General features: G+C 42.4%; 1 protein-coding gene across 6 annotated transcripts in view; it reads right to left on the reverse strand.

The window, feature by feature from the left end:
• Nucleotides 1–27,163, reverse strand: part of fam149a (family with sequence similarity 149 member A) — a 115,424-nt gene that overhangs the window by 60,980 nt on the left and 27,281 nt on the right. For 2 of the 6 annotated variants that reach the window (XM_043689755.2, XM_087988592.1), the window contains exon 1: nt 3,855–4,340. The exons of the other annotated variants lie outside the window; for them this stretch is intronic. In XM_043689755.2, coding sequence (XP_043545690.2) covers nt 3,855–3,979 — 125 coding nt within the window. In that variant the 5' untranslated portion in view covers nt 3,980–4,340. Of the gene's footprint in view, nt 1–3,854; nt 4,341–27,163 lie in introns of those variants that run through there. 6 annotated transcript variants of the gene reach the window in all.

Below are 27,163 nucleotides of genomic sequence, written 5' to 3' on the forward strand. Positions count from 1 at the left end.
ACATTTTATTGTACTTAAATACTGCTGAAGAAAGACATATTACTTTGAACCTTTTCATATTGCATTCATCAGGACAACTCAAGATGTAAAGATGAAAATGAAAAACAACACTGAAACATATGAGAAGATTGCTGATTGGTGCACACCTTGGTAGAAGTGTTACCATGGATAAAATGTACCAGTTGTTGGTGACAGACATTGAACACCAAACATTTTTTTAATCTTCATCCAGACATGTTGGTTTTCAATAGTCAAGCCTCTGCCCTGAAAATTAACCAGAGAATGATTGTCACCTTTCTTGAGGAGATATACATATATGTTCTTTCTGACTGTAAAGAATATATGTACAGCTTCCAGTACACACAAGTGAGCCACACGGCAAGCCTAACCGACAATCCTAAATCGGTTGCCAGAGTAAATCTTTGCACACACAAAATTATTTAGCAAATATTTCGCAATCTTAGATTAATATCTAATGCTGTGACCTTTGCAAGTGTAAACTGGTTGAGCTTATTGCTGTCAAGTGAAAGGATATGCTGTTTCATATGATCTGCCTATCTTTGGGACATTTGCTTATCTAACATTACTCCAGCACCAGAATTCATATACAGGTGTCCCCTGCTTTCCGAAAGTAGATCATTCCTAAGAAACCTTTCGTAAGCCGAAATGACGTAAAGTGAAGATGCAATTACCATTAGTTTATATGGGAAACATTTTTGAGCATTCCCACCCAAGAAATAACCTACCAAATCATACCAAATAACACCCAAAACCTAAAATAACACTCATGTATCATAAAAGTAGGAATGATATGATAAAGTAGAAATAATGTATGTATAGTATAGTTTCACTCACCAGAATCGGGAAGATAGCAAGCGCACTGCAAGGCTGAGTGATGGCAGTGATGGTGATGGTATGTTAGGCTGAGTTGGAGGAGGTTGGGCTGGTGGGAGGTACACGAGACTAAGGTGAAGGAGAGAGGGGAATGAGGGTCCTCTATTAATGCTTCCGGGAAATGCGCTTGGCGCCACCACGCTTGCTGCACACACTTTTTCATAAAAACAAAAATCCTCTTTCGAATAGTGAAAACAGGTATTAAATGTTGGTCTTTCGTAAAAGCGAACTGCCATAAAGCGAAAGTTCAAAAAGCAGGGGATATCTGTAGCACGTTATTCATTTGTGTGCAAGCCAGACAACTTTTTGGCTGCATCCTGTTAGTGGCAAAACAGGACTTGCATTGCTACTGCATAGTAGCAGTTGAGCAGCTTGCTTTACCTGTTTCTCAAACCTCTGAGGTACCTTACCCTTCTAGGGTAATCTGGGCACTTTATACTAGAGAATGTTCTTTTCCCGTTACTTCGGCATTTTTTGCAAATCCTGATGAATGCAAGAGTAAAAGCTTTAACTAAATTGTTATTTTCAGAAATATCCAAGCTCTATGACCAAATGACCACTTTATTGTACATATCCATCAGTCTTTCTCCATACATCACCTCATTAAAGTACTCATCTGAGTCCTTAAAGTTGATTGTTGACAGGTGAGTGAAATGAGGTAGAGAATTGAACAGTAGTGGCTTTGTAAGTATGCAGCAAACATAGATACCTTCAGTAATCTTAATCACTCTCAGTTCTTGACCTCTTGGTGCACTGAGTCTAATCACTGAGCCACCCTATTGGTATTGTCTGATTTTGTGTTGACATAGCTGTCTTGATGGACTGTACTGCTTCAAAGACTGCATTGTTCTACCCTCACGGATTCTACCTACCATCGGGTCTGGGCACTGGATGGCTGTACTACACTAGAGAGGCTGTTCTAGTTAGACTATTCCTAATCAGAGTCTAATGTATCACATTCTGTATCTTAACTCAGGGAAACTACTGTCAGCAAAACCTGCAAACTCTTTATTTAACATTCTAACTTTCAGAATGTTAATTGCAGCTCTCTAGCAGAGTTCTTCCATTCCTCTCTTCTATGTGATTGTTAATGTTAGAGTTGCATCATTATCATGAACATAGACCTCCTGCTTACTTTACGTTACCATAATGCCTACATGCTAAAACTATCATGTCACTAACTGCCCCGATGGCTTTATTGCTCCCTTTGGGAATAGGGCCTCACTGTTATCCATTCTCTGTCCAAAGGCTCCTAATGCTTCAGTAGGAACCTTGAAGCACCATTGTCACTCTTCCTGTAATACATGCTTATGCTTTAATAGAAGCCCTACAGTATCACAGAATCCCTCTCGTGTGGAATCAGGCCATTTGGCCCATTGAGTCCACACCATCCTTCTAAACAGCATCACACACACCCTGCATCTCCTATGGCTAATCCACCTAGCCTGCACACCCCTGGGCTACTTGGTATGGTCAATCCACATAATCTGCACTCCTTTGGGCTGTGGGAATAAGCACCCAGAGGAGACCTAAGCAGACTTGGGGAGAGCGTGCAAACTCCACAGTTACCCGAAGGTGGAACAGGTGCAGGCTGGCTTTAAGTAGTATTACACTGGCTTGTTGACATATTCAGACACTTACTGATTGCTTAGAGCTGCAATACCCATTACTCTCAACTAAATTAGCAGAAGCACAGTTTTTGTCCCACCCACATAATAAGGAGCAAGCACAGACTAATAGCGTATCATGAGCTCCCCACCCGTTGTCAAGCATTATTCCACTTTTATAATGAAAATCTAAGCCTGCAACCTCGTGGGGAACTTTCTTTCCAGTAAATATCAAGCATCATTCCTTGCTGGTGATCATAAAATCCATGCATACTTTCAAACAAAAAAAAAATCACAGGATAGGTTTTCACCTTACTGTTTGGTTGTAAACCTAGTGATCCTGATCAGTTGCTGACCTCACAACGTGGGCCATTTTAATTCATATTGAAGTCAGCAGAAATAAGAAGCAGTTTCTCTGACAGTCAACTGATCCACTGCATCAGTTTTACCTTTCAATTTTTGTTCAAACAGATAATCAGATAGAAAAATGTTTAAGTGGGGTGCTGGAAAAGCGCAGCAGGCCAGGCAGCATCCAAGGAGCTGGAGACATCAATTCTCCTGCTCCTCAGATGCTGCCTGACCTGCTGTGCTTTTCCAGCACCACACTCTCGACTCTATTCTCCAGCATCTACAGTTCTCACTTTCGCCTGTAAAAATGTTGAACTTAATTATAAATCCAACTATTTGATATTTAAGAAGAGTGCTTAGGGCAATGCCTAAATTCAAATCCTGCAAAACAGATTTTCAATTCAATGCCAATTTTGCACATTTTGCATATGATCTTTGAGACTCCTGTATGATGGCATCTAAATTGTGAACATTATGAACATTATATCACTATAGTAAAAAAAAACCACTACATTTCAGCCTTAATTAAAACAAATTGTGACTGCTTCAACATAAAAATTAATTAAATTGCAAAGAAATAAATCTGATTGGAATCAATAAACAATGAATATATCAATACATATGGTATGCCTAAAAAAAGGTTCCTTTCTTTTTAACTCAAATAATGAAATCAACAACAGCAGCATTCCAAAAGCAACAAAGAAGAATAGAGAAGACACCAGTAATTTAATGTCTGGGAGCACAGGCATGTGAATCCTAACTATTCACACAATATGCATTTAAAAATAACTCTGTTTCTGATATATCTTTTGGACAAAGAATCTGACAAAATTGCTCCCCAATTATATAACTCTAGCCAGTACGTCTGTATTTAATAAAGATTAATATTGTATGAATTTTTAGATACTGAAATTGTAATGCAGACCTATTTTGGGAGATGCATAATGTTGATTAGGCAGAACAAAAGATCATTAAATTTAATCAGTGGATCTATCCTTTACTCACCCTATTACAATCAGGCCTAGGTTTCTGTTCAGCTGATCCTCCTTATTGTTGCCTTTACACAGTTGCTGGAGGTTATTGGAAAGACAGGCAAAACTGGGAGATAGCACAGCGCTGGCACCATACATCAGTCAAGCATTAAATCACAGCCCCTTCAGATCAAAGGAATATTTCTTGATTCCGATCACATAGCACAAAAGAAAAGCAAAGGGGCAAATATTCCTGGTGTATCCAACTTGAGGCAGCATTTATCCACCTGGCAATCTTGAAATTTTCAGAAATAAAATACAAAATGTTGATAAAGTTTTCCATAGGATTCACTTAATTTGCAAAAGGTCAAATATCCATGACAGCAACGGCAGCTTTTCTGAATCATCCAAGTATTGCATTTCTTCATCCACTGTCCAGGACACGCTACAGCCACATTCCTGAGCACATGGACATTGTTATCAGAGATAAAACCATGCTTCACATGTGTCAGTAAAAGAGTTGGGTTTGTTTCCTGCTACTTGTCCTGTTGGTACTGAATGGAGCAGAATGCTCTGCACTAAGTGACAGCTGCACTGTGACTCACAATTACATCAATATAGGTTGGAGTTTTTTTTATTTTCACTGAGAGACATTCTCCTCCCACCAGCCTCAGGCAAACCAGCAAACTGCAACAACAGCTAATGTGAACTGCATGGAAATGGTCATCAATAAACTGTTAGTGCAGAGTCACAAAGTACCATTAGTATTGCAGCAAAAAACTATCACTAATTTAAATTAGAAAAATGACCTTTACCAGAAAAAGGACAGTAAAAGTTGAATTATTTTTGCAGATTGTCTAATTTACACTGCAACCTTGATCACCTATTTCTTCACCTGTGCTTTGAATGCAAATCAGACATTCATAAATCCTATATATGAATTCAGTTACCAATCAGCAAATTAACCTCCACTAAGTGCCAAGATGAAATTCTTCATGAATTGACAATTAATTTCTAGTAAAGGTAAAGTTGCCATGGTCCTACCTGGTCATAAGACTGCTCTCTCATTAGAAAGATGTCTGATGGTGGTTTAAACTGAAGGTCAATATGACACAGGCAAGAAGAGAGATCACGTAGGGGAGTCATTCATGGGAACCTCAGCCAGTGCAGGAATTGAACCCATGCTGTTGGTGGCATTTCTAGTTATTATATACAGGTATATGAACAAATGGATTAAGGACAGGAGTAAGCCATTTAGTTCCTCGGTCCTGCCCCGCCATTCTATTATATGGCTGATCTGATTGTGGCATCAATTACACATTCCCACTTAACCCCAATAACCTTTGACTCCCTTGTTCATCAAGAATCTATTGCAGTGGCTCCTAACCTTCTCAGTAACATGGCACAGTTCAATGAGATAAACAATTCCAAGGAAAACCAACTTTTTTCAGCTGAATCAATCACTTATAAACGTCACATTTAATTTCACGTTGAACAACAATTGGAAGCAGCACTGAGGACGGCAAGGGCACAAAGTGTACTCTGGGTGGGAGATTTCAATGTCCACCACTAAGAGTGGTTTAGCAGCATTTCTACTGATTAAGCTGGTCAGGTCCTAAAGTATACAGCTACTAGACTGGGTCTGCAGCAGCTGGTGAGGGAACCAACAAGAGGGAAAGACATACTTAACCTCATCCTTATCATCTCCAGGCTGCTGATGCATCTGTCCATCACAGTACCAGTAACAGCGACAACTGCACAGTCCATGTGGAAACGAATTCCCACCATCACATGGAGATTAAATTCCATCAGGTTGGGTGACACTACCACAGTACAAATTGGAACAGACTTTGAACAGATCTAGCAACTCAGTACTGGGCATCCATGAGGTGCCGTGGACTTTCAACAGCAGCTGAATTGTACTCCAGCACAATCTGTAACCTCATGACTTGACATATCCCCCACTCAACCATTACCATCAAGCCAGGGGACCAATCCTAATTCAATGGAGAGTGCAGGAGGGCATGCAGGAGTAGCACCAGGCACATCTGAAAATGAGGTGAAGTTCCAACAAGACTACTTGCATAACAAACAGCATCACCAGCAAGCGATTCCATAACCAACAAATCAGATCTGATCTCCGTACTCCAGCTATGCCAGTCGTGAATGGTGGTGTACAATTAAACAAATCACTGGGAGAATGTGGCTCCACAAATATTCCGATCCTTAATGATGGAGGAGCTCAGCTCATCAGTGCAAAAGATGGCTAAGGGAGGGACAGGACTGGCAGCTTCATGTACCAGGATACAGGTGTTTTAGGCACAACAGAGGTGGTGGAAAGGAGGGGAGCTGCATTTTTGATTAAAGCGACAATCACAGCAGTAATCAGAGATGAAATAACTGAAGAATCATCCCGTGAAGCTTTGTGGGTGGAGCTAAGAAAATAGAAGGGGATAGTGATGTTATAGTGTTGTACTACAGGTCCCCAAATAATCAATGGGAATTAAAGGAACAAATATGCAGGGAGATTGTGGAGGCTTAGAGCAGCAATAGTTTTGTCATAGTAGGGGATTTTAATTTTCGTAACATACACTGGGACTGCCAGAGCATTAAGGGCTTAGTTAGGGTGGAATTTGTTAAGTGCATTCAGGCAAGTTTCCTCAAGCAGTATATAGAGGATCCCACTCAGGAAGGGGCAAATATCGACTTACTCTTGGGAAATAGGGCTGGACAGGTGATGGAGGTGACAGTGAGGGAGCACTTTAGGACCGGTAACCATAGTTTTATTAACTTGAAAATAGTTATGGAGAGGGACAAAACTGGTCCCCAGTTTCATGTTCTAAATTGGGGCAAGGCGAACTTTAGAGTCATAGTCATAGAGATGTATACATGGAAACAGACCCTTCGGTTCAACCCGTCCAGGTAGCCCAACCCAATCTAGTCTCACCTGCCAGCACACGGCCCATATCCCTCCAAACCTTCCTATTCATATACCCATCCAGATGCCTCTTAAATGTTACAATTATGCTAGCCTCCACCACTTCCTCTGGCAGCTCATTCCATACACGTACCACTCTCTGTGTGAAAAGGTTGTCCCTTAGGTCTCTTTTATATCTTTCCCCTCTCACTCTAAATTTATGTCCTCTAGTTCTGGACTCCCCAACCCCAGGGAAAAGACTTTGCCTATTTATCCTATCCATACCCCTCATAATTTTGTAAACCTTTATAAAGGTCACCCCTCAGCCTCAGACACACCAGGAAAAACAGCCCCAGCCTGTTCAATCTCTCCCCATAGCTCAAATCCTCCAAACCCAGCAACATCCTTGTAAATCTTTTCTGAACCCTTTCAAGTTTCACAACATCTATCCGATGGGAAGGAGACCAGAATTGCATACAATATTCCAACAGTGGTCTAAATAATGTCCTGTACAGCCGCAACATGATCTCCCAACTCCTCTACTCTATCCCCTACCGGTAAAGGAAAGCGTACCAAATACCTTCTTCACTATCCTATCTACCTGCGACTCCACTTTCAAGGAGCTATGAACCTGCACTCCAAGCTCTCTTTGTTCAGCAACACTGCCTAGGACTTTACCATTAAGTGTATAAGTCCTGCTAAGATTTGGATTCTGAAAATGCAGCACCTCACATTTATCTAAATTAAACTCCATCTGCCACTCCACAGCCCATTGGCCCATCTGAGCAAGATCCTGTTGTAATCTGAGGGAACCTTCGTCATTGTCCACTACACCTCCAATTTTGGTGTCATCTGCAAACTTACTAATTATACCTCCTATGTTCACATCCAAATCATTTGTATAATTGACAGAAAGTAATGGGCCCAGCACTGATCCTTGTGGCACTCCACTGGTCACAGGCCTCCAGTCTGAAACAACCCTCCACCACCACCACCTGTCTACTACCTTTGAGCCAGTTCTGTATCTACATGGCTAGTTCTCCCTGTATTCCATGAGATCCAACCTTGCTGACCAGTCTCCCATGGGGAACCTTGTCAAATGCCTTACTGAAGTCCATATAGATCACATCTACCCCTCTCCCCTCATCAATCGTCTTTCATGGAATTTTGAAAGAATAAGACAGGCGCTTGCAGGGATTGATTGGAGTAATTTGTTTGCAGGCAAAGGGACCTCTGGCAAGCAGAAGGCCTTTAAAAGGGAGATAGGTAGAGTTCATGTTCCTGTGCGAGTGAAGAGCAAAGTTGGCAGGAATAGGGAACCCTGGATGATAAGAGATATTGAGGCTTTGACCAGTAAAAAGGAGGCATGCCTCAGATAGAGGCAGCTGGGATCAAGAAAATCCCTGGATGTATAGAGGGAATAGAGGAGTTTACTGAAGAAGCAAATCAGGAGGGTGAAAAGGGGTCACGAGACAGCTTTGGATTAGAGTGAATCCAAAGATGTTCTTTAAATATATTAAAGGAAAAAGAATAAAGAGAGAATAGAATCCCTCAAGGACCAAAAATGGACATATATGTGTTGGAACACAGGAGATGGGCAGGTCCTCAATGAATATTTCTCGACTTGGGAACTTGGAGAAGTTAGCAGCAATATCATAGGGACTGTAGAGGTGGTGTTGGATGTATTAGAATGTATGAAAGTAGAAAAATCTCCTTGTAATGACCAGATATATCCAGGGACACTGCAAGGGGCTAGAGAAGAAATTGCGGGGGCCCTGGCTGATATTTTTGCATCATCGTTAGCCACAGGTAAGGTCCTGGAAGACTAGTGGATAGTGAATGTTATTCAAGGAGAGCTGCAAAGAAAAACCTGGAAACTATAGACCAGTAAGCCTGTGTTGGGTAAGTTACTTTAGAAGATTCTGAGGGATAAGACAAACATGCATTTCGAAACACAGGGTTTCATTTCGAATCATCAGCATGGCTTTGTACATGGGCGCTCATGCCTCACTGATTTGTTAGTGTTCGTTGATGAAGTGGCCAGGAAGTTTGATGAGGGCAGGATGGTCAAGGTAGTCTATAGGGATTTCAGTTAAGCCTTTGACTAGGTTCCACATGGTAGGCTGCTCTGGATGGTTAGATCACATAGCATCTAGGTGGAGCTAACAAATTGGATACAAAATTGGCTTGATGTTAGGAAACAGAGGGTAATAGTGGAAGGATGCTCGTCAGACTGGAAGCCTATGGCTAATGGAGTGCCTCGGAATCGTTGCTGGGCCCATTGCTGTTTGTTATCTATATCAAATGATTTGAATGAGAATGTACAAGGCATGATTAGTAAGTTTGCAGATGACACCAAAATAGGTGGTATCATAGACAGTGAGGAAGTTTATCAGAAATTGCAGCAGGACTTTGATCAGCTGGGGAAGTGGGCCGAGAAATGGCAAATGGAGTTTATTAAAGATAAGTGTGAGTTGTTGCATTTTGGAAAGTCAAATCAAGGCAGGAGTTTCATGGTGAATGACAGGGCCTTAAGGAGTGTAGTGGAACAGAGGGACCTTGGAGTTCAGGTGAACAGTTTTCTGAAAGTGGAGTCACAGCTAGACAGGGCAGTAAAGATGGCTTTTGGCACACTGACCTTCATCAGTCAGGGCACTGAGTATAGAAATTGGGAAGTTAGGTTGGAGTTGTACAGGATGTTATTGAGGTCACACTTGGAGTATGGTGTTCAATTTTGGTCACCTTGCTATTGCAAGGATGTCATTATACTGGAAGGAGTGCAGAAGAAATTTACAAGGATGTTGCCAGAACTCAAGGGCCTGGACAAGATAGGACTTTTTTCTTTAGAGCATAGGAGACTGAGGAGGGATTTTACAGAAGTGCATAAGAACATGAGAGACATGAGTAGGGTGAATCCACTCAGTCTTTTTCCCAGTGTTGGGGAATTGTGGACGAGACAGCATCAGTCGAAGGTTACAGTGGAAAAAAATAAGAGGGAACCTGAGGGGCAACTTTTTTTTTTACACAGAGGGAGGTATACATGTGGAATGAGCTGCCAATAGAAGTGGTTGAGATGGGTACATTCACAACATTTAAAAGGCATTTGAAAAAAATACACGGATAGGGAAGGTTTGGAAGGATAGAGGCCCAGTGCAGGGAAATCGGGTTAGCATTAATGGAAATTTGGTTGGCTTGGACCAGTTTGGGCCAAAGGGCCTGCCTCTGTAATGTAGGAATCTCCATGACTCTACAAGGCTGAAGCTTTCGCAGTAATCTTCAGCCAGAAGTGTCGAGTGGATAATATATCTCGGCCTCCTCCAGTGGCCCCCCCAGCATTACAGATACCAGCCTTCAGCCAATTTGATTCACTCTCCGTGATATTAAGAAATGGTTGGAGATAATGGATACTGCAATTCCGGCAATAGTCTTGAAGTCCTGTGCTCCGGAACCTGCTGCTCCCCAAGCCAAACCTGGCCAATTACTGCCCTATCAGTCTACCCTTGATCATCAGTAAAGTGATGGAAGGTGTCATCAACAGTGCTATCAAGCAGCACCTGCACAGCGACGCCCAGTTTGGGTTCTGCCAGGACCATTCAACACTTGACCTCAATACAGCCTTGGTTCAAACACGGACAAAACAGCTGAATTCCAGAGGGGAATGACAGCCCTTGATATCCAGGCCACATTTGACCAATTGTGGCATCAAGGCGCTCAAGCAAACCTGGAATCAGTGGGTATCAGGGGCAAACTCTCCAGTGGTTGGAGTCTTACCTGACACATAGGAAGATGGATGCAGTTGTTGGAGGTCTGTCCTCTCAGTTTCAGGACTTCTCTGTAGGAGTTCCTCAGGGTACTATCCTGGGGTCACCATCTTCAGCTGCTTTATCAATGCCCTTCTCTCCACCATAAGGTCAGATGTGGGGAAGTTCGCTGATGATTGCACAATGTTCAGGACCATTCACAACTCCTCAGATATTGAAAATAGTCCATGTTCAAATTCAACAAGATCTAGAGAATATCCAAGCCTGGACTGAGAAGTAGAAAGTAACATTCTTACTACACAAATGCCAGGCTATGACCAGCATCAAGAAGAGACAATTTAATAACTGCCCCTTGACATTCAGTGATGTTACCATCACTGAACATCCCCAACCTCCATTATCAACATCCTGCAAGTTATAATTGACCAGAAACTCAACTGGACTTGCCACATAAACACAGTGGCTGCAAAAGCAGGTCAGAGGCTAGGAATACCGTGGTGAGCAACTCACTTCCTGACTCTACAAGGCACAGTCAAGAGTGTGATGTAATACTCCCCCCACTTGCCTGCATTGGGTGCAGCTCAACAACATTCAAGAAGATTGACACCATACAGCATAAAGCAGCCGCTTGGTTACCACTACATCCACTCCCTTCATCATCGACACTCAAAAGCAGCAATGTACTATCTACAAAATGCACTGCCAAAATTCACTAAAATCTGAGACAGCATCTTCTAAATCCATGAACACTTCCACCTAGAAGGACAAGGGCAGCAGTTATAATGGGAACACTACCACCTTCAAGTCTCCTTTCAAGCCACTCATCATCCTGACATGGAAACATTTCACTGTTGCTTCACTGTCGCTGGGTCAAAATCCTGGAATTCTCTCCCTCAGGGCATTGTGGGTCAACCCACAGCAGGTGGACTGCAGCAGTTCAAGAAGACAGCTTATCACCTCCTTCTCAAGGGCAACTAGGGATGGGCAATAAATGCCAGTGACACCCATACCCCACAAAAGAATATTTTTTTTAAATTACTATGGTAACGATCTACTTGTGAGGTTTACAGTGAAGTGCGTACAAGGGAAGAAAAATGAAATGCATTCAAATCCACTGAAAATAAATTACACCATTCTCAAGTATGAACAGCCACATTTTCAAAATCTGTCCAATTCAACTATTTCTAACTGTACATAGCCCAGTGCCAACTCGAGAGACCAACATGTCTTCCTTGGTGCTGCAGACCTCTCTGTCTCGAATCGAGTCTGGAAGGCTGTGCAGAACCTCCTGCAGTCTGTTATTATCTTCACTGTTTACAGTGTTCCTCGCTTTAGCAAACTCTGACAATAATAACTTGAACCATTAACTCAATTTTGCATTTTTGCCTCCAACATTTAGGACTTTCACGTTTTAGTATCAAAAGACTGATACCTCACTTTTAAGTTGTTGATGAACTTTCACAACTTCTATGAGTTGTGATGCTGGTTGAATGATTTTGCTTTTAAGAAGAAACAATGTTTGTTTTCCAGCAACTTTCATGACACTTGTCCAAGAAATTCTTGCGCAAGCGAAACTGCCTTTTGTCTAATAGTAGACATATTGGTGCCACCCCAGTTGTGCGCCACGAAAAGTCTCTAGGGCAGGAGCCACCTGCAATTGGACAACTCAAGGAAGGGATTTGATTGGCCTTTGTCATGCCCTCCCCATTGGCCTACAGCCCTCTAAAACGCGTTGGTGATTGGTGAATATCTGCACAAATTAAGGAATACTGAAAGCACAGAAGCTCTCACAGCAATGTTCACTTCCACTTAAAAAATACAAAACCCCATTCAGATGCATTCATTAAAAACAAAACCTCCAGCTTTCTCTGGACCATATAGAATAAAATGAAATGAAACTAAACCACAGGGTCAATCTTGCAGCTGCTTGGATAATTCTGAGACGTGCCACATTCTGTGGCATAAGGTCAAATGCGTTTTCTTGCTACATTTTACCCGACTTATCACAGCCTGTGCTCTTATGGGAAAATCAAGTTAAATCTCTGCCCAATCCCACTACCTAATGTTCCCAGCCAACTCGCCGCATGGCAGAGATGTCCAAGACCAGCATCCCTTGCAGCCATGTCACCTTCCAAAGCCCCACCCTGCCCATCTGCAGGATGGTGCCATCTGGAATCAGTGCTCCTTGGCTGTGGAAGGAGCAAGGAGAGATGATCGAGAAACAGAGGTTGCCATCATACTCTTCTCTGAGAGGGACCTGGAGGTCTTTGTGGACAAGGTGCTGAAGAGGAGTCCTCTGCCCAGTGGACCAGCAGAGGAGGCCACACCACCATATTGTACCAGCTGGGTCAGAGATCACCACCAAAGTCAGTGCCATCTCCAGGGGTAGGAGAACTAGGCAGCAGTTCAGAGAGACACTCAAATGACCTTCCCTGCTTCCACCAGGGTAAACGCAATACTCTGCTCTCTACTACTGATGTCGCCAATAAGGCTAAACACTCAGACTCCACATACATGCAGCATACATACTTTAATTAACTTGTACACAAGGGGAACAGCTCGACCCCTGATACTAGCTATTCCCCTGAAACAATCGAGCAGTTGTACAGTGATACATCCAATCAAATGCTCTTGTGCTTTCAGCATTCCTTAATTTGCACAGCTATTCATCAATCATCAACACACGTTAACGGGCTCGAAGCCAATGGGCAGAGCATGATAAAGGCCAATCAAATCTCCTTCCCTGAGTTGTCCAATAGCAGGTGGTTCCTACCCTAGGGACCTTTCATGGTACACAACTCGGGTGGCACCAGTACGTCTGCTATTAGACAAAAGGCAGTTTCGCTTGCGCAAGAATTTCTTTGTATATGCAAAACCGGTGTTTCACAGGGAGCAAGAACAGACTAGGAGCAAGATTTAACTCTTTAGGGACCAGCATTCCTTGAAATTTTCCACACTCCCCCTCCCTTTCTTGTGCCACTGCACCCAGCTCACACCAAGGCTCATGTTCTGACGGCTCTTCTGTTGTATCAAACACCTTACCTCAACCACTCTCATTCCTCCCCCCCATCCTCCCATACCACTAACCCTGCATGACCTCTGTGCTGCCTCATCACTCCCCTGGAACACCATCACAAGTTAGTGAGTTTGCAGATGACACCAAAATTGGAGGTGTAGTGGACAGCCAAGAGGGTTACCTCAGATTACAACAGGATCTGGACCAGATGGGCCAATGGGCTGAGAAGTGGCAGATGGAGTTTAATTCAGATAAATGAGAGGTGCTGCATTTTGGGAAAGCAAATCTTAGCAGGACTAAGACACTTAATGGTGAGGTTCTACAGAGTGTTGCTGAACAAAGAGACCTTGGAGTGCAGGTTCATAGCTCCTTGAAAGTGGACTCGCAGGTAGATAGGATAGTGAAGAAGGCGTTTGGTATGCTTTCTTTTATTGGTCAGAGTATTGAGTACAGGAGTTGGGAGGTCATGTACAGGACATTGGTTAGGCCACTGTTGGAATATTGCATGCAATTCTGGTCTCCTTCCTATTGGAAAGATGTTGTGAAACTTGAAAGGGTTCAGAAAAGATTTACAAGGATGTTGCCAGGGTTTGAGGATCTGAGCTACAGGGAGACGCTGAACAGGCTGGGGTTGTTTTCCCTGGAGGGTGACCTGGTTGTTTTCCCCAAAGGGTGACCTTTATAGAGGTTTACAAAATTATGAGGGGTATGGATAGGATAAATAGACAAAGTCTTTTCCTTGGGGTCAGGCAGTCCAGAACTAGAGGGCATAAGTTTAGGGTGAGGGGGAAAGATATAAAAGAGACCCAAGAGGCAACTTTTTCACGTAGAGGGTTGTACGTGTATGGAATGAGCTGCCAAAGGATGTGGTGGAGACTGGTACAATTGCAACATTTAAGAGGCATTTGGATGGGTATATGAATAGGAAGGGTTTTGAGGGATATGGGCCGGGTGCTGGCAGGTGGGACTAGATTGGGTTAGGATATCTGGTCGGCATGGACAGGTTGGGCCAAAGGTTCTGTTTTCATGCTGTACGTCTCAATGACTCTATCACTGATGCTCAGTAGCAGCAGTGCATAATAGTTACGAGATGCACTGAACGACATAGAACATAACAGAGCAGGACACACCGTTCGGCCCTTGATGTTACACCGACCTGTGAAACCAATCTGAAGCCCATTTATCCTACACTATTCCATTATCATTCATATGTTTATCCAATGACCAGTTAAATGTCCTTAAAAATTGGCGAGTCTACTACTGTTACAGGCAGACCGTTCCACACCCCTAACCCTCTCCGAGTGAAGAACTTATCTCTGACACCTGTCCCATATCTATCACCTCTCAATTTAAAGGTATCTCCCCTCGTGCTAGCCATCACCATCCGAGGAAAAAATGTTCTCACTGTCCACCCAATCTAATCCTCTGATCATCTTAATCCCTTCTAGCCTGTAGCCTATATATCAGTATTCTCCTTGAAAACATTGTCTTTTTCCTGTGTGAATACTGATGAAAAATATTCATTTAGCGCCTCTATTTCTTTGAACTCCATGCACAACTTCCCACTATTCTCCTTGACTGGCCCTACTCTTACTCTAGTCATTCTTTCACTGGGGAGACTGGATGCCTCGTAGCGGAGCGCTTTAGCGAACATCTCTGGGACACCCGCACCAATCAACCACACCGCCCTGTGGCCCAACATTTCAACTCCCCCTCCCACTCAGCCGAGGACATGGAGGTCCTGGGCCTTCTTCGCCGCCGCTCCCTCACCACCCGATGCCTGGAGGAAGAACGCCTCATCTTCTGCCTCGGAACACTTCAACCCCAGGGCATCAATGTGGACTTCACCAGTTTCATTTCCCCTTTCCCCACTTCACCCCAGTTCCAATCTTCCAGCTCAGCACTGTCCCCATGACTTGCCCTACTACCTATCTTCCTTTCCACCTACCACTCCACCCTGCTCTCTGACCTATCAACTTCATCCCCACCCCCATTCACCCATTGTACTCTTTGCTATCCTCCCCTACCCTCCTCTCTGACCTATCACCTCCATCCCCACCCCCTTTAACCTATTGTATCCTATGCTACTTTCTCCCCACCCCCACCCTCCTCTCATCTATCTCTCCACATTGCAGGCACCCTGCCTCTATTCCTGATGAAGGGCTTTTGCCTGAAATGTTGATTTTCCTGCTCCTCGGATGCTGCCAGCACCACTCTAATCCAGAATGCTTTCATTCCTGACATACCTATGGAAAGCTTTAGGGTTTTCCTTGATTCTAGACACTCAGCAAGCATATTCCAAAACCACAATCACTTGCATCTAGAAGGACAAGGGCAGCAGACATATGGGAACACACCCAAGATTCCTTCAAGTCACTCATTATCCTGACACAGGAATGTATCGCCATTCCCTTCACTATCACTGGGTCAAAGTCCTGGATCTACCTCTCTTATGACATGCAGCAGTTCAAGAAGGTAGCTCACCACCACCTTCTCAAGGCCAACTAGGGATGGACAATAAATGTTGGCTGTGCCAGCAATGCTCACATCTCAGAAGTGAAGAAAAGCTTCCCCTCCATGTGCACCAACCTTAACAGTTGTGCCCTCCATTGTGCCTTACTCATTCATCCCCATGAGGTAGTGACAGAAAACAGCCCATAACAGGGCTCCAAGTCATAGTACAAGTGATTGGATGCCGGATGCTCATGCCTTCAGCCTTTTCTGACAAAAGGACTCTTGTCCTGGCAGGAGAAAAGCAGGACTGCTCATGTGGGCATGCAGAGACATCTATATTCCAATACTTGCATAAATTACGCTCGATATCCCACTGCAATGGTCACATTAACAAGGCACGGAATAGCACAACTAACCAGTGCCTGCAATCCCTTCTGTCTCTTAAGTCCTATAGGTGCATGCATCCATAGGAATACAAGACCGTAAGATATAGGAGCAGAATTAGGCCAAGTGACCCATCAAATCTGCTCCACCATTCGATCACGGCTGATACGTTTCTCAACTCCAATTTCCTATCTTCTTCCTGTAACCCTTGTTCCCCTTATTATTTAAGAACCTATCACTGCCTTTAATACACTCAATGGATTGGCCTTCTGTGGCAACGAGTTCCTCAGATCAACCACTCTCTGGCTAAAGAAATTTCTCATCTCTATTCTAAAAGCTCATCCCTTCCCGGTGAGCCTGTCGCCTGGGGTCCAAGTCTCTCCTAATTGTGGAAACATCTTCTCCATAATCCACTCTATTTAGGACTCCCAGTATTCTGCAGGTTTCAATCAGATCTCCCCCTCATCCTTCTAAACCCGATCGAGTACAGAGGAGCATTCTCATTTGGTAAGCCTTCATCCCAGGATCATTCTTGTAAAGCTCTTCTGAACTCCCTCCATGGCCAACACATTCTTACACACGGTCCAAAACTGCTCACAATATGCCAAATGCAGGCTGACCAGAGCCGTACATAGCCTCGGCAGTACATTTCTGCTCTTGTATTCTAGCCCTCTCAAAATGAACACGAACATTGCATTTGCTTTCCTAACTGCCAACTGAACCTGTGCTACCCTCAGTAGATCCTGATCTAGGAATTCAAAGTCCTTTTGTGGTTCAGATTTCTGAAGCTTTTCCCCATTTAGAAATTAGTCAATGCCTCTATTCTTCCTACCAAAGTGCATAACCTCACACTTTCCTGCATTGTTTTCCATCTCCCACTTTTTTGGCCACTCTTCTAGCCTGTCCAAGTCCTTCATCAGCCTCCCTGCTTCCTCAACACTACCCGTACCTCCATCTATGTATCATCTGCAAACTTTGAAACATGAAGGACCAGTCTGCTCTTGTCTAATGGTCTTACTTTGATCAGAAGAATACAAAAGGTAATTTGTTATCTAAGTGGAGAAAACTTTCAAAGTGCTTCAGTGCAGGTAGCATTTCCACATGCAGGTACAGTATCAGTATACTAGTACAGTAGGTAATAAGGAGGGCAAATGGAATTTTAGAATTTATTCCTGATGAAATAGAGTATAAAATTAGGGAAGTGTTTTATCCCCCCAGTTGTGGGGTAATCTGGAAGTAGTAGTCATGGTTTAAGACTAAGGGTAAGGAGGTTTAAAATAAAGGAGAAATTAGTTCTCTTGGATCTGTGGAATTAATTCCCCCAGAGCACAGTCAAAGCCAGGACACTGAATAAACTTGAGGAGGAAGTAGACAGATTATTACTTATTATTGGATTAAAGGGTTGTGTGCAGCAACCAGCAACATGGTGTTGAGGTTGAGGTGAGATCAGCCATGATCATTTTAAGGTGTGGAGTAAGGTCAAGGGGCTGAATTGTCTACTGCTCCTAGTTCTTATGTTGTTAAACCCTGATCCAGTACACTGGGAATACAGAGCAGAATAAAATCACAAAAATAAAAATAAAAAAAAAATCAAATTTCTGAAATGGACGCAGGATCTGTCCGGGTTCCCTCATGGGCAGCAGTTCGGATTACACCTTGGTTTTTAGCCCTGTATAAAACCGAGTCAAGTAAGGTTCACCATCAGTGGGCTCCACCTTTTCTTTTTCTCTGCATGGAGCCATTCTACTCACTGTATAACTCAGGAGCGGAGTGCTTTCCTCACTCTCCACCCTTTTTAAAATCATTTTGTCCAGCTGAGATAATGAGCTTACTCCTGAAACTTTAGCTGACCAGTATATTTACAGATACTGACCAATTTAATGTATCTCTCCACAAGTGTAAAACAATAATGACTAATGTCAGTTGGGTGATCAGCATACACTACTTCAGCTAATCTCACATCATTTTATCTGCAACTTATTGTATCACCACTAACTATGAACAATACACATGACAGGGCTTCTTAACATGTAGGTGGCATTGTTGCTAATTTATGTAAAATATTTACGTTTATACAAAAAGTACACAACTATGTAACAATCGATATTTATGTTTGAATTCTTTATTTGGCTTGAGGACTACAAATAATTGATCTTTAATTCTGAAAACAAACATTAAAACCTCTTTCAGCTTCTCTGTTGTTTCCATCTGTATTGCGTAATGGAAAAATAGTTGTCCTCTGTACACTATTTGATTTAAACTAGCTTAGAATTTTGTAACAGATTTTATCAAGTGTTGTTAGTAACTCCATTCTAGTACAGTAAGTGTTCAATAGATGTGCAATAAAAATACTTATAAAACCAAAACAAAATTAGGAATTGGAGCAGGAGCAGGCAATTCAGCCCCTTGGCTCTGCGATGTAATACGAGCGTGCCTCATCTCATCTCGGCCTCAACTCTATTTTGCTGCCCATTCTCCATCGCCCTTCAACCCATTACTAATTAGAAATCTGTCTATCATCATTGTTATTGCACATAATTAAACTTGGTTGTGCATAATTCTGAAGCTCTAGCATTATTCTTCAACACAGCATAACATTAGAATTATGGACTCTGCCACAGGAATAGAGTAGTACTTCCACATTCCATGTTAATAGAAGGCAAATAGTGTGCTTCCATTTTTCAACCATTCATGTAGAACATTCAAAGTATTTTTTTAGTTTTCTGCCCAGTCAGCCATTCAAATTAATCTGAACAGAGAGGCTCATGGTAATTTTAAAAGCTATTATTTTTGATCAATCCAATTTACTGCTTATCTTTGTTACTCCTCCCAGAGATAGCATGGTGGAAATCAAGCCCCACCATTCCCAGAGTCAGTGCAAAAGTTCAAGAGTGTTTAAAAGTCTCTTAGACCTAGATTGACAGAAAGCACAGATCAGATTTCTGTACTTAACCAGAATGACAATTTATTACAAACACAGATATTAGCTACAGGTAAGCAATTATGGACCATCAGCATACAACTCTGCTAGTAAAGAATTTAACTCGGTGAAAGTGAAGACTGCAGATGCTGGAGATTAGAGTCATGAGTGTGGTGTTGGAAAAGCATGGCAAGTCAGGCAGCAGCCCAAGAGCAGGAGAGTTGACGCTAAGGGCTTTTGCCTCTTCGGATAATGCCTGACCTGCTGTGTTTTTCCAATACCACATTCTCGGCTATAATAAAGAATTTAACCCCCTTATACACACCTTACACACATTTACAAACAGGACAGAAAGAAAGAAATCAGTGTTAATAGGTGAAGAGAAAAACTGAGAGTGTGGTTCAAAGCACTTGTTCACAGGATCTGCTGAGAGGATTCTTGAGTTGATCAGAATGCTGCTTTGTTGATCTTCTTTCCCAGATAATTCCACTGCTTTGCAAGGTTCAAACTTCTAAAGGCTTCTGATTTCTTCATTAATAAAATCACATCTTACAGCAACAGAAGGAAAAAAACTGGTTTTCTTCAGAGACATCTCCTGAACTTTTGGAGTATTTACTGTAGAAAAGGATATGGAAGATATAGACTGTAGGGAAATAGATGGTGACATCTTGCAAAATGTCCAGATTACAGAGGGAGAAGTGCTGGATGTCTTGAAACAGTTAAAGTGGATAAATCCCCAGGACCTGATCAGGTGTACACGAGAACTCTGTGGGAAGCTAGAGAAGTGATTGCTGGGCCTTTTGCTGAGCTATTTGTATCATCGATAGTCACAGGTGAGGTGCCGAAAGACTGAGGTTGGCAAATGTGGTGCCACTGTTTAAGAAGGGCAGTAAAGACAAGCCAGGGAACTATAGACCGGTGAATCTGACCTCAGTGGTGGGCAAGTTGTTGGATGGAATCCTGAAGGACAGGATGTACATGTATTTGCAAAGGCAAGGACTGATTCGCGATAGTCAACATGGCTTTGTGCGTGGGAAATCATGTCTCACAAACTTGATTGAGTTTTTTGAAGAAGAAACAAAGAAGATTGATGAGGGCAGAGCAGTAGATGTGATCTATATGGACTTCAGTTAGGCATTCGACAAGGTTCCCCATGGGAGACTGATTACCCAGGTTAGATCTCATGGAATAAAGGGAGAACTAGCCATTTGGATACAGAACTGGCTCAAAGGTAAAAGACAGAGGGTGGTGGTGGAGGGTTGTTTTTCAGACTGGAGGCCTGAGACCAGTGGAGTGCCACAAGGATCAGTGCTGGGTCATCTACTTTTTGTCATTTACATACATGATTTGGATGCGAGCATAAGAGATACAGTTAGTAAATTTGCAGATGACACCAAAATTGGAGGTGTAGTGGACAGCCAAGAGGGTTACCTCAGATTACAACAGGATCTGGACCATATGGGCCAATGGGCTGAGATGTGGCAGATGGAGTTTAATTCAGATAAATGTGAGGTGCTGCATTTTGGGAAAGCAAATCTTAGCAGGACTTGTACACTTCATGGTAAGGTCCTAGGGAGTTTTGCTGAACAAAGAGACCTTGGAGTGCAGGTTCATAGCTCCTTGAAAGTGGACTCGCGGGTAGATAGGATAGTGAAGAAGGCATTTGGTATGCTTTCCTTTATTGGTCAGAGTATTGAGTACAGGAGTTGGGAGGTCATGTTACGGCTTTACAGGACATTGGTTAGGCCACTGTTGGAATATTGCATGCAATTCTGGTCTCCTTCCTATCGGAAAGATGTTGTGAAACTTGAAAGGGTTCAGAAAAGATTTACAAGGATGTTGCCAGGGTTGGAGGATCTGAGCTACTGGGAGAGGCTGAACAGACTGGGGTTGTTTTCCATCGAGCGTCGTAGGCTGAGGGGTGACCTTTATAGAGGTTTACAAAATTATGAGGGGCATGGATAGGATAAATAGACAAAGTCTTTTCCCTGGGGTTTGGGAGTCCAGAACTAGGGGGCATAGGTTTAGGGTGAGAGGGGAAAGATATAAAAGAGACCTAATGGGCAACTTTTTCACGCAGAGTGTGGTATGTGTATGGAATGAGATGCCAGAGGATGTGGTGGAGGCTGGTACAAATTGCAACATTTAAGAGGCATTTGGATGGGTATATGAATAGGAAGGGTTTGGAGGGATATGGGCCAGATGCTGGCAGGTGGGACTAGATTGGGTTGGGATATCTGGTCAGCATGGACGGGTTGGACTGAAGGGTCTGTTTCCATGCTGTACATCTCAATGACTCTCTGATAACCTCTATCTTGTTGACAGCTCAAAGTTGCTCAGCTGCTTAGCCATCAATCTCATAGCTGCTGACAGGCAGAAGACCCTGGTCATCATCAATAGCTGGTCATTAGTCCACAGATCAATCAGCTAATTGTTGTTATCTGAATCTCTATTTGTACCCAGCTGTTGGCTCCAATTCACCTGCAATCCATCCAATACTGCTAGAATCAGCAGTTATGTCAACACCACTTGGAATGAAATATTAAAATCGAGGAGCATCCATTCAGCCCTGAAACTCCTTCACCATTCAGTATCATGGCTGATCACGCTACTCATAAGTATCAAGTTATTTGCTTTCAAAAAAAAAACTGAATCCCTCAACAATCATTTATTTTAAAAAATTGATTTGTTCACTATTTCAATTGACAACCAAAACTACGGAAAAACAAAAACACTGTCCTTTCAGTATAAACACATGTATATAATTAAACACTGACAAAATATTCACTTTATTGTCCATATTATATTACCTCTGGCTCAAGCGGAGACTAAATTTACAGGAACCATGTCTGATCTTCTGACAAAACCTACTCACTAATGCAATCAGACAATTGCAGGCATTTGACAGTTTTAGATATTTGGTAGTTTAAAAAAAAAATTATTGACCAGCCAAGGGCACTAACTACACAGCTTTACTGATTCTTAGTTGTAAAATTAAATGAGAACCTCACCCATAATGCTGTTCAAACCAAGGGACACGTGAACCCAGTGCTCCAGGCAAGTGGCTCGCATTCAGACTTTTGGTGAATAAATGCCCAATGGAAATTATAGAAAATCTCCATTGTAAATTGAATGCCATGGTATAGAACAGCACCTCCCTAAAAATACCCTGATCTGATAATGTCGGCATAAAGTGATTCCGCTGCCTGAGTTTTCACTGCTTTGTATTGAAGAACTCAGAACATTTGGCAAAAAAAGTGAAGAAATTCAAATCTGAATTAAACAAGCCAGATCCTATGAATTTCAAATTTCTATGCCCTTATGCGAACTGATCAGATTCAAGTATAATTAGATTGTAATTCTTCTCTAAAAAGGGTGCCTACCTCTTCAAAGTGCTCTGAGAAGTTTTGACCTTCTCCCATCACGTCTGAAGTGCATAGGTCTAGTTTAGAACATCTACCAGCAGAAAGTCAGATCAGTCTGAAGGCAGCTGTACTTGAACATGTGCTGCTACTACTGTGAACCAAGGATGTGTAAAATTGAAACCAGGGAGAAAGTGAGGACTGCTGATGCTGATATCAGAGTTGAAGAGTGTTGTGCTGGAAAAGCACAGCCAGTCAGGCAGCATCCAAGGAACAGGAGAATCGACGTTTCGAGCATAAGCTTTTCATCAGGAATGAGGGGGTGGCCCAAGGGGGCTGAGAGATAAATTGGGGGGAGTGGTGAGGTGAGGGGATAGGGGAAGGTTGCTGAGGATGTGATGGGTAGAAGCAGTTGGGGGAGATGGTGATAGATAAGAGAGGAGAGTGGAGCGAATAGGTGGGAAGGAAGATGGACTGATCAAGAAAGCAGTGCCAAGTTGGAAGGTTGGATCTGGGATAAGGTGGGGGGAGTTAATCGACCCATCACATCCTCAGCTAGCTTCCCCCCGACACCGCCCCCACCCGCTATTTATCTCTCAGCCCCCTTGGGCCACTCCCTCATTCCTGATGAAGACCTTATGCTCGAAATGTCAATTCTGCTGCTCCTCAGATGCTCCTGACCAGCAGTACTTTTCCAGCACCACACTCTTCAAAACTTGAAACCATTCCACAGTCAAAAATAATGAGAACTGTGTTCAGGGATGGGACTTTCAGATTCACATTGTTGGCATCACTTTCAGTAGGTTGGAGAACCTCTTCGTCTGTATAAACATTCTAGCAACAATCATGGAAATGATGGACTTGGTTCAGGAAACCCAAAGAGTTCAAATTTCAACTTTTCTTTTCTTGGGTCACACTCTTTTGAAAGAACATGCCTCAACAATTGATAGTCTCCAGAATCAGTCAGTTCTGCAAACCAGCCATTAGCTAGGTTCCTGCTTCGAATGGATGCAGCATTGGATTGTAGTGGAGTTATAAATAGACTGAAAGCAAGCTTGGAATTTGTGCACTTTAGAGTCATAGATATCTACAGCACGGAAACAGACCCTTCGGTCCAACTCGTCCATGCCTAAAAGTTATCCTAACCTAATCTAGTCTCATTTGCCAGCACTTGGTCCACATCCCTCTAAACCCTGCTTATTCAAATACCCATCCAGATGCCTTTTAAATGCTGTAATTGTACCAGCCTCCAACACTTCCTCTCGCAGCTCATGCAATACACATACCACCATCTGCGTGAAAAAGTTGTTCCTTAAGTTTCCTTTTATATCTTTCCCCTCTCACCCTAAACCTATGCCCTCTAGTTCTGGACTGCCCCACCCCAGGGGAAAAAACCTTGTCTATTTATCCCATCCATGCTCCTCATATAATAAGCCTCTATAAGGTCACCCCTCAGCCTCCGATGCTCCAGGGAAAACAGCCCCAGGCTATTCAGCCTCTCCCTATAGCTCAAACCTCCAACCCTGGCAACATCCTTGTAAATCTTTTACAAGTTTCACAATATCGTTCCAATAGGAAGGAGACAAGAACTGCACACCATATTCCAAAAGTGGCCTAACTAATGTCCTGTACAGTCCCAAAATGACCTCCCAATTCCTGTATTCAATACTCTGATCAAGAAAGGAAAGCATACCAAACAAACACCTTCTTCACTATCCTATCGACCTGCAACTTGATGGTTTTCTTTGCACTTGCTTTGTCTGAAATTTTAAATTAGGAAAATCATTGTTTTTATGTAAATGCTATGAGAATGTTTTAAATTTTAAAACGATGTAGATTTTGAATTACTTTCATTGATCAAGTGACCTCTGAACCAAAAACCTCCAAAAAACATTCTAATTATGCAACTGATAAAGAGTTCAAAGTCCCAGTCCTTTAAATCTAGACTTTGCATCTTTTAAATTATACATTAATAGATTGTCTTATATAATGCACTGTAGTGATTGTCTACTATGGACAGAATCCAATCCCATTATCCAAAAGGCCTGCAGGACAGAACAACTGGAATGGATCCTTGACAGCACACAGTTGATCTGGGCATAGCAGGAGCTTTGCTGTAGGTTTCCCAAACACCTCATTAGGTAGGTGTATTGCACAGTGTGGAACATGTGTTGCTGGAAAAGCACAGCAGGTCAGGCAGCATCCAAGTACAAAACCTGACTATAAAGATTCTAAAGTTGAGCTCTAAACTGTAGTGAGTCCCTTGATTTTAGCCAGGACAATAGTGCTACAAACTGAGTTCCACCATCTTGGGATGGGACGAAATAACCTGGATTTCGGCCATTGGTTGCTATCCAGGAAAGACAGCATGTGGGAATGTCAAGTGAAGCAGTATTCGGTCAAATTGTGATACTCCCAATGTTAAGTCACTTTATAACTATCTAGGGTCACACATGACGAATTGATCACTTCAGCCAGGTAGTCAGGGCTGATGACACCTATTAAAGATAACTTATTGTGTGCCACTAACCTTAAGATGCAGAAAAATGTTTTTAAATTTTCCTTATTTGGTTGTTGAACAGCAGTTTATCAGCTTCATTAATACAGCCAAGCAAATACAATCACGTATAAACATTAACTGGCTCTTATGTTGTGAAACCTTATGTAAAAAGCAAAGCAAGCTAACCATAACACAAAATATACTTTGTCAATGTAAAAAGTGGCAAGGGAAAATCTTGGATAAACCAAAGATTTCATGGAAGAAATAAAAGAATAGCTGTGACAGGCACCCACAACCACTAATTATGGCAAAAGTCCTGCTTGTTGGAGGTTATTTACTAGCAGTATTGCTGTAAATTTAAAGTGTGGAATTGAAATTATATAATGTCCGCAAGATCTCTAATAATAGGTCAATATTTACTTTTACAAATAGAAACTAAAATCTTAAGATTCATCATAATACTTTCAGGTTTGCAAAAGAAACCACTTAAAATGGCGAGACGACACTTTATTTTTCCCGGTCAACCAAAAGATGAGCATTAATTTATGATGGAACAGCTCAACTACTAAAACGCTAAAAGGTTAAAGAGGAGCGCATGAGCTGTCTGTCTTTGTTGCTCTTTACACCAACTCTGCTCAAACCAGACAGTTAGGTCTTCTGTATGAAGGAAGGATCCTGAATGAAGATGGATCATCCTGCATTAGTTAAAATGATTCCTCTGATGATGGAATGCATTAATTCTCTAACTGATACTGCCAGTAAATCAAGGTTAATAAACAAATTAACAAACTTATTCATGATCAATTTACATTATTTTCAGCATAATCAAATTTTAGTTAGGTCTTATGTTGAAACTGCTTAACATCACTTCAAAGCAATCAGATTTCGATATGCAGGGTCTTAAAGATAAAACCTCTAAAGAACAAACAAGGCAAGGCTGTTGGGAGGGTGAGGGTACAGTGAATGTAAGAACAATGTAGAACAGACATCATGTAGCCAAGTTCTGAAGATTAGATTCCCTACAGCATGGAAACAGGCCCTTCGGCCCAACAAGTCCACACTCACCTTCTGAAGAGTAATGCACCCAGACCCATTCCCCTACCCTATATTTACCCCTGACTAATGCACCTAACACTGTGGGCAATTTAGCATGACCAATTCACCTGACCTGCACACCTTTAGACTGTGGGAGGAAACCAGAGCACCCGGAGGAAACTCACACAGACACTGGGAGTATGTGCAAACTCCACACAGACAGTCGCCCAAGGTGGGAATTGAATTCGGGTCCCTGGCGCTGTGAGGCAGCAGTGCTAACCACTAAGCCACCATGCCACCCCCAATCACGAAGTGCCTAAGCAGAAAGCAAGGTTGTGTTATGGTTCATCGACAGGTTTTCCGTTCTGTCCCTAGAGATATCCCTGACCTTCCAGTTGATTGCCATTATAATAAACAACATTGCTCCCATTTCTGTCCTGCCTCTACTGCAATGCTTCAAAAAGAAAGCACAATGCAACCTTGAAGGAGCAGCACTGTGAAAGCTTTGATTTCAACTAAACCTGTTGGACGATAAACTGGTGTCATGTGACCTCTGACATTGACCTACATTGGAACCTCGACATCATAGCTGATGGAACACCTCGTTTTGTGCTGATTCACTTTACAGCCTTGAAGTAAGTCTCAAAGTGTTGTTTGTGTCTCATTTACTCTTTTCTCAGTAGAGATACCACATTCTCTTCCACACTTTAATTAAGATTCATTTAATATCTCTTTCACCACCATTAACCATTGCTTTGTCTTTTACACTATGTCTTTATACCAACTATTGTCTTTGCACCACCTCCACATCTGTCAAAAGTATTATAAAAATATTTTTCAATTCTGCAGTAACAGGGATATAGCATGAAAAGTGTCAGAGGTCAACCATTTATAAAACTGCAATGTACATTTGTCAAAGGAAGGATCAAGAATAAAGATTAACTCAAGGTCCATTTTGAAATATAAGTCCTGTCATTGAGGTTAAGAATGCAAC

Source organism: Chiloscyllium plagiosum, unplaced genomic scaffold, assembly GCF_037043375.1.
Source record: "Chiloscyllium plagiosum isolate Xiang-an unplaced genomic scaffold, Cpla_swu_hap1 HiC_scaffold_1, whole genome shotgun sequence".
Taxonomy (NCBI): Eukaryota; Metazoa; Chordata; class Chondrichthyes; order Orectolobiformes; family Hemiscylliidae; genus Chiloscyllium; species Chiloscyllium plagiosum.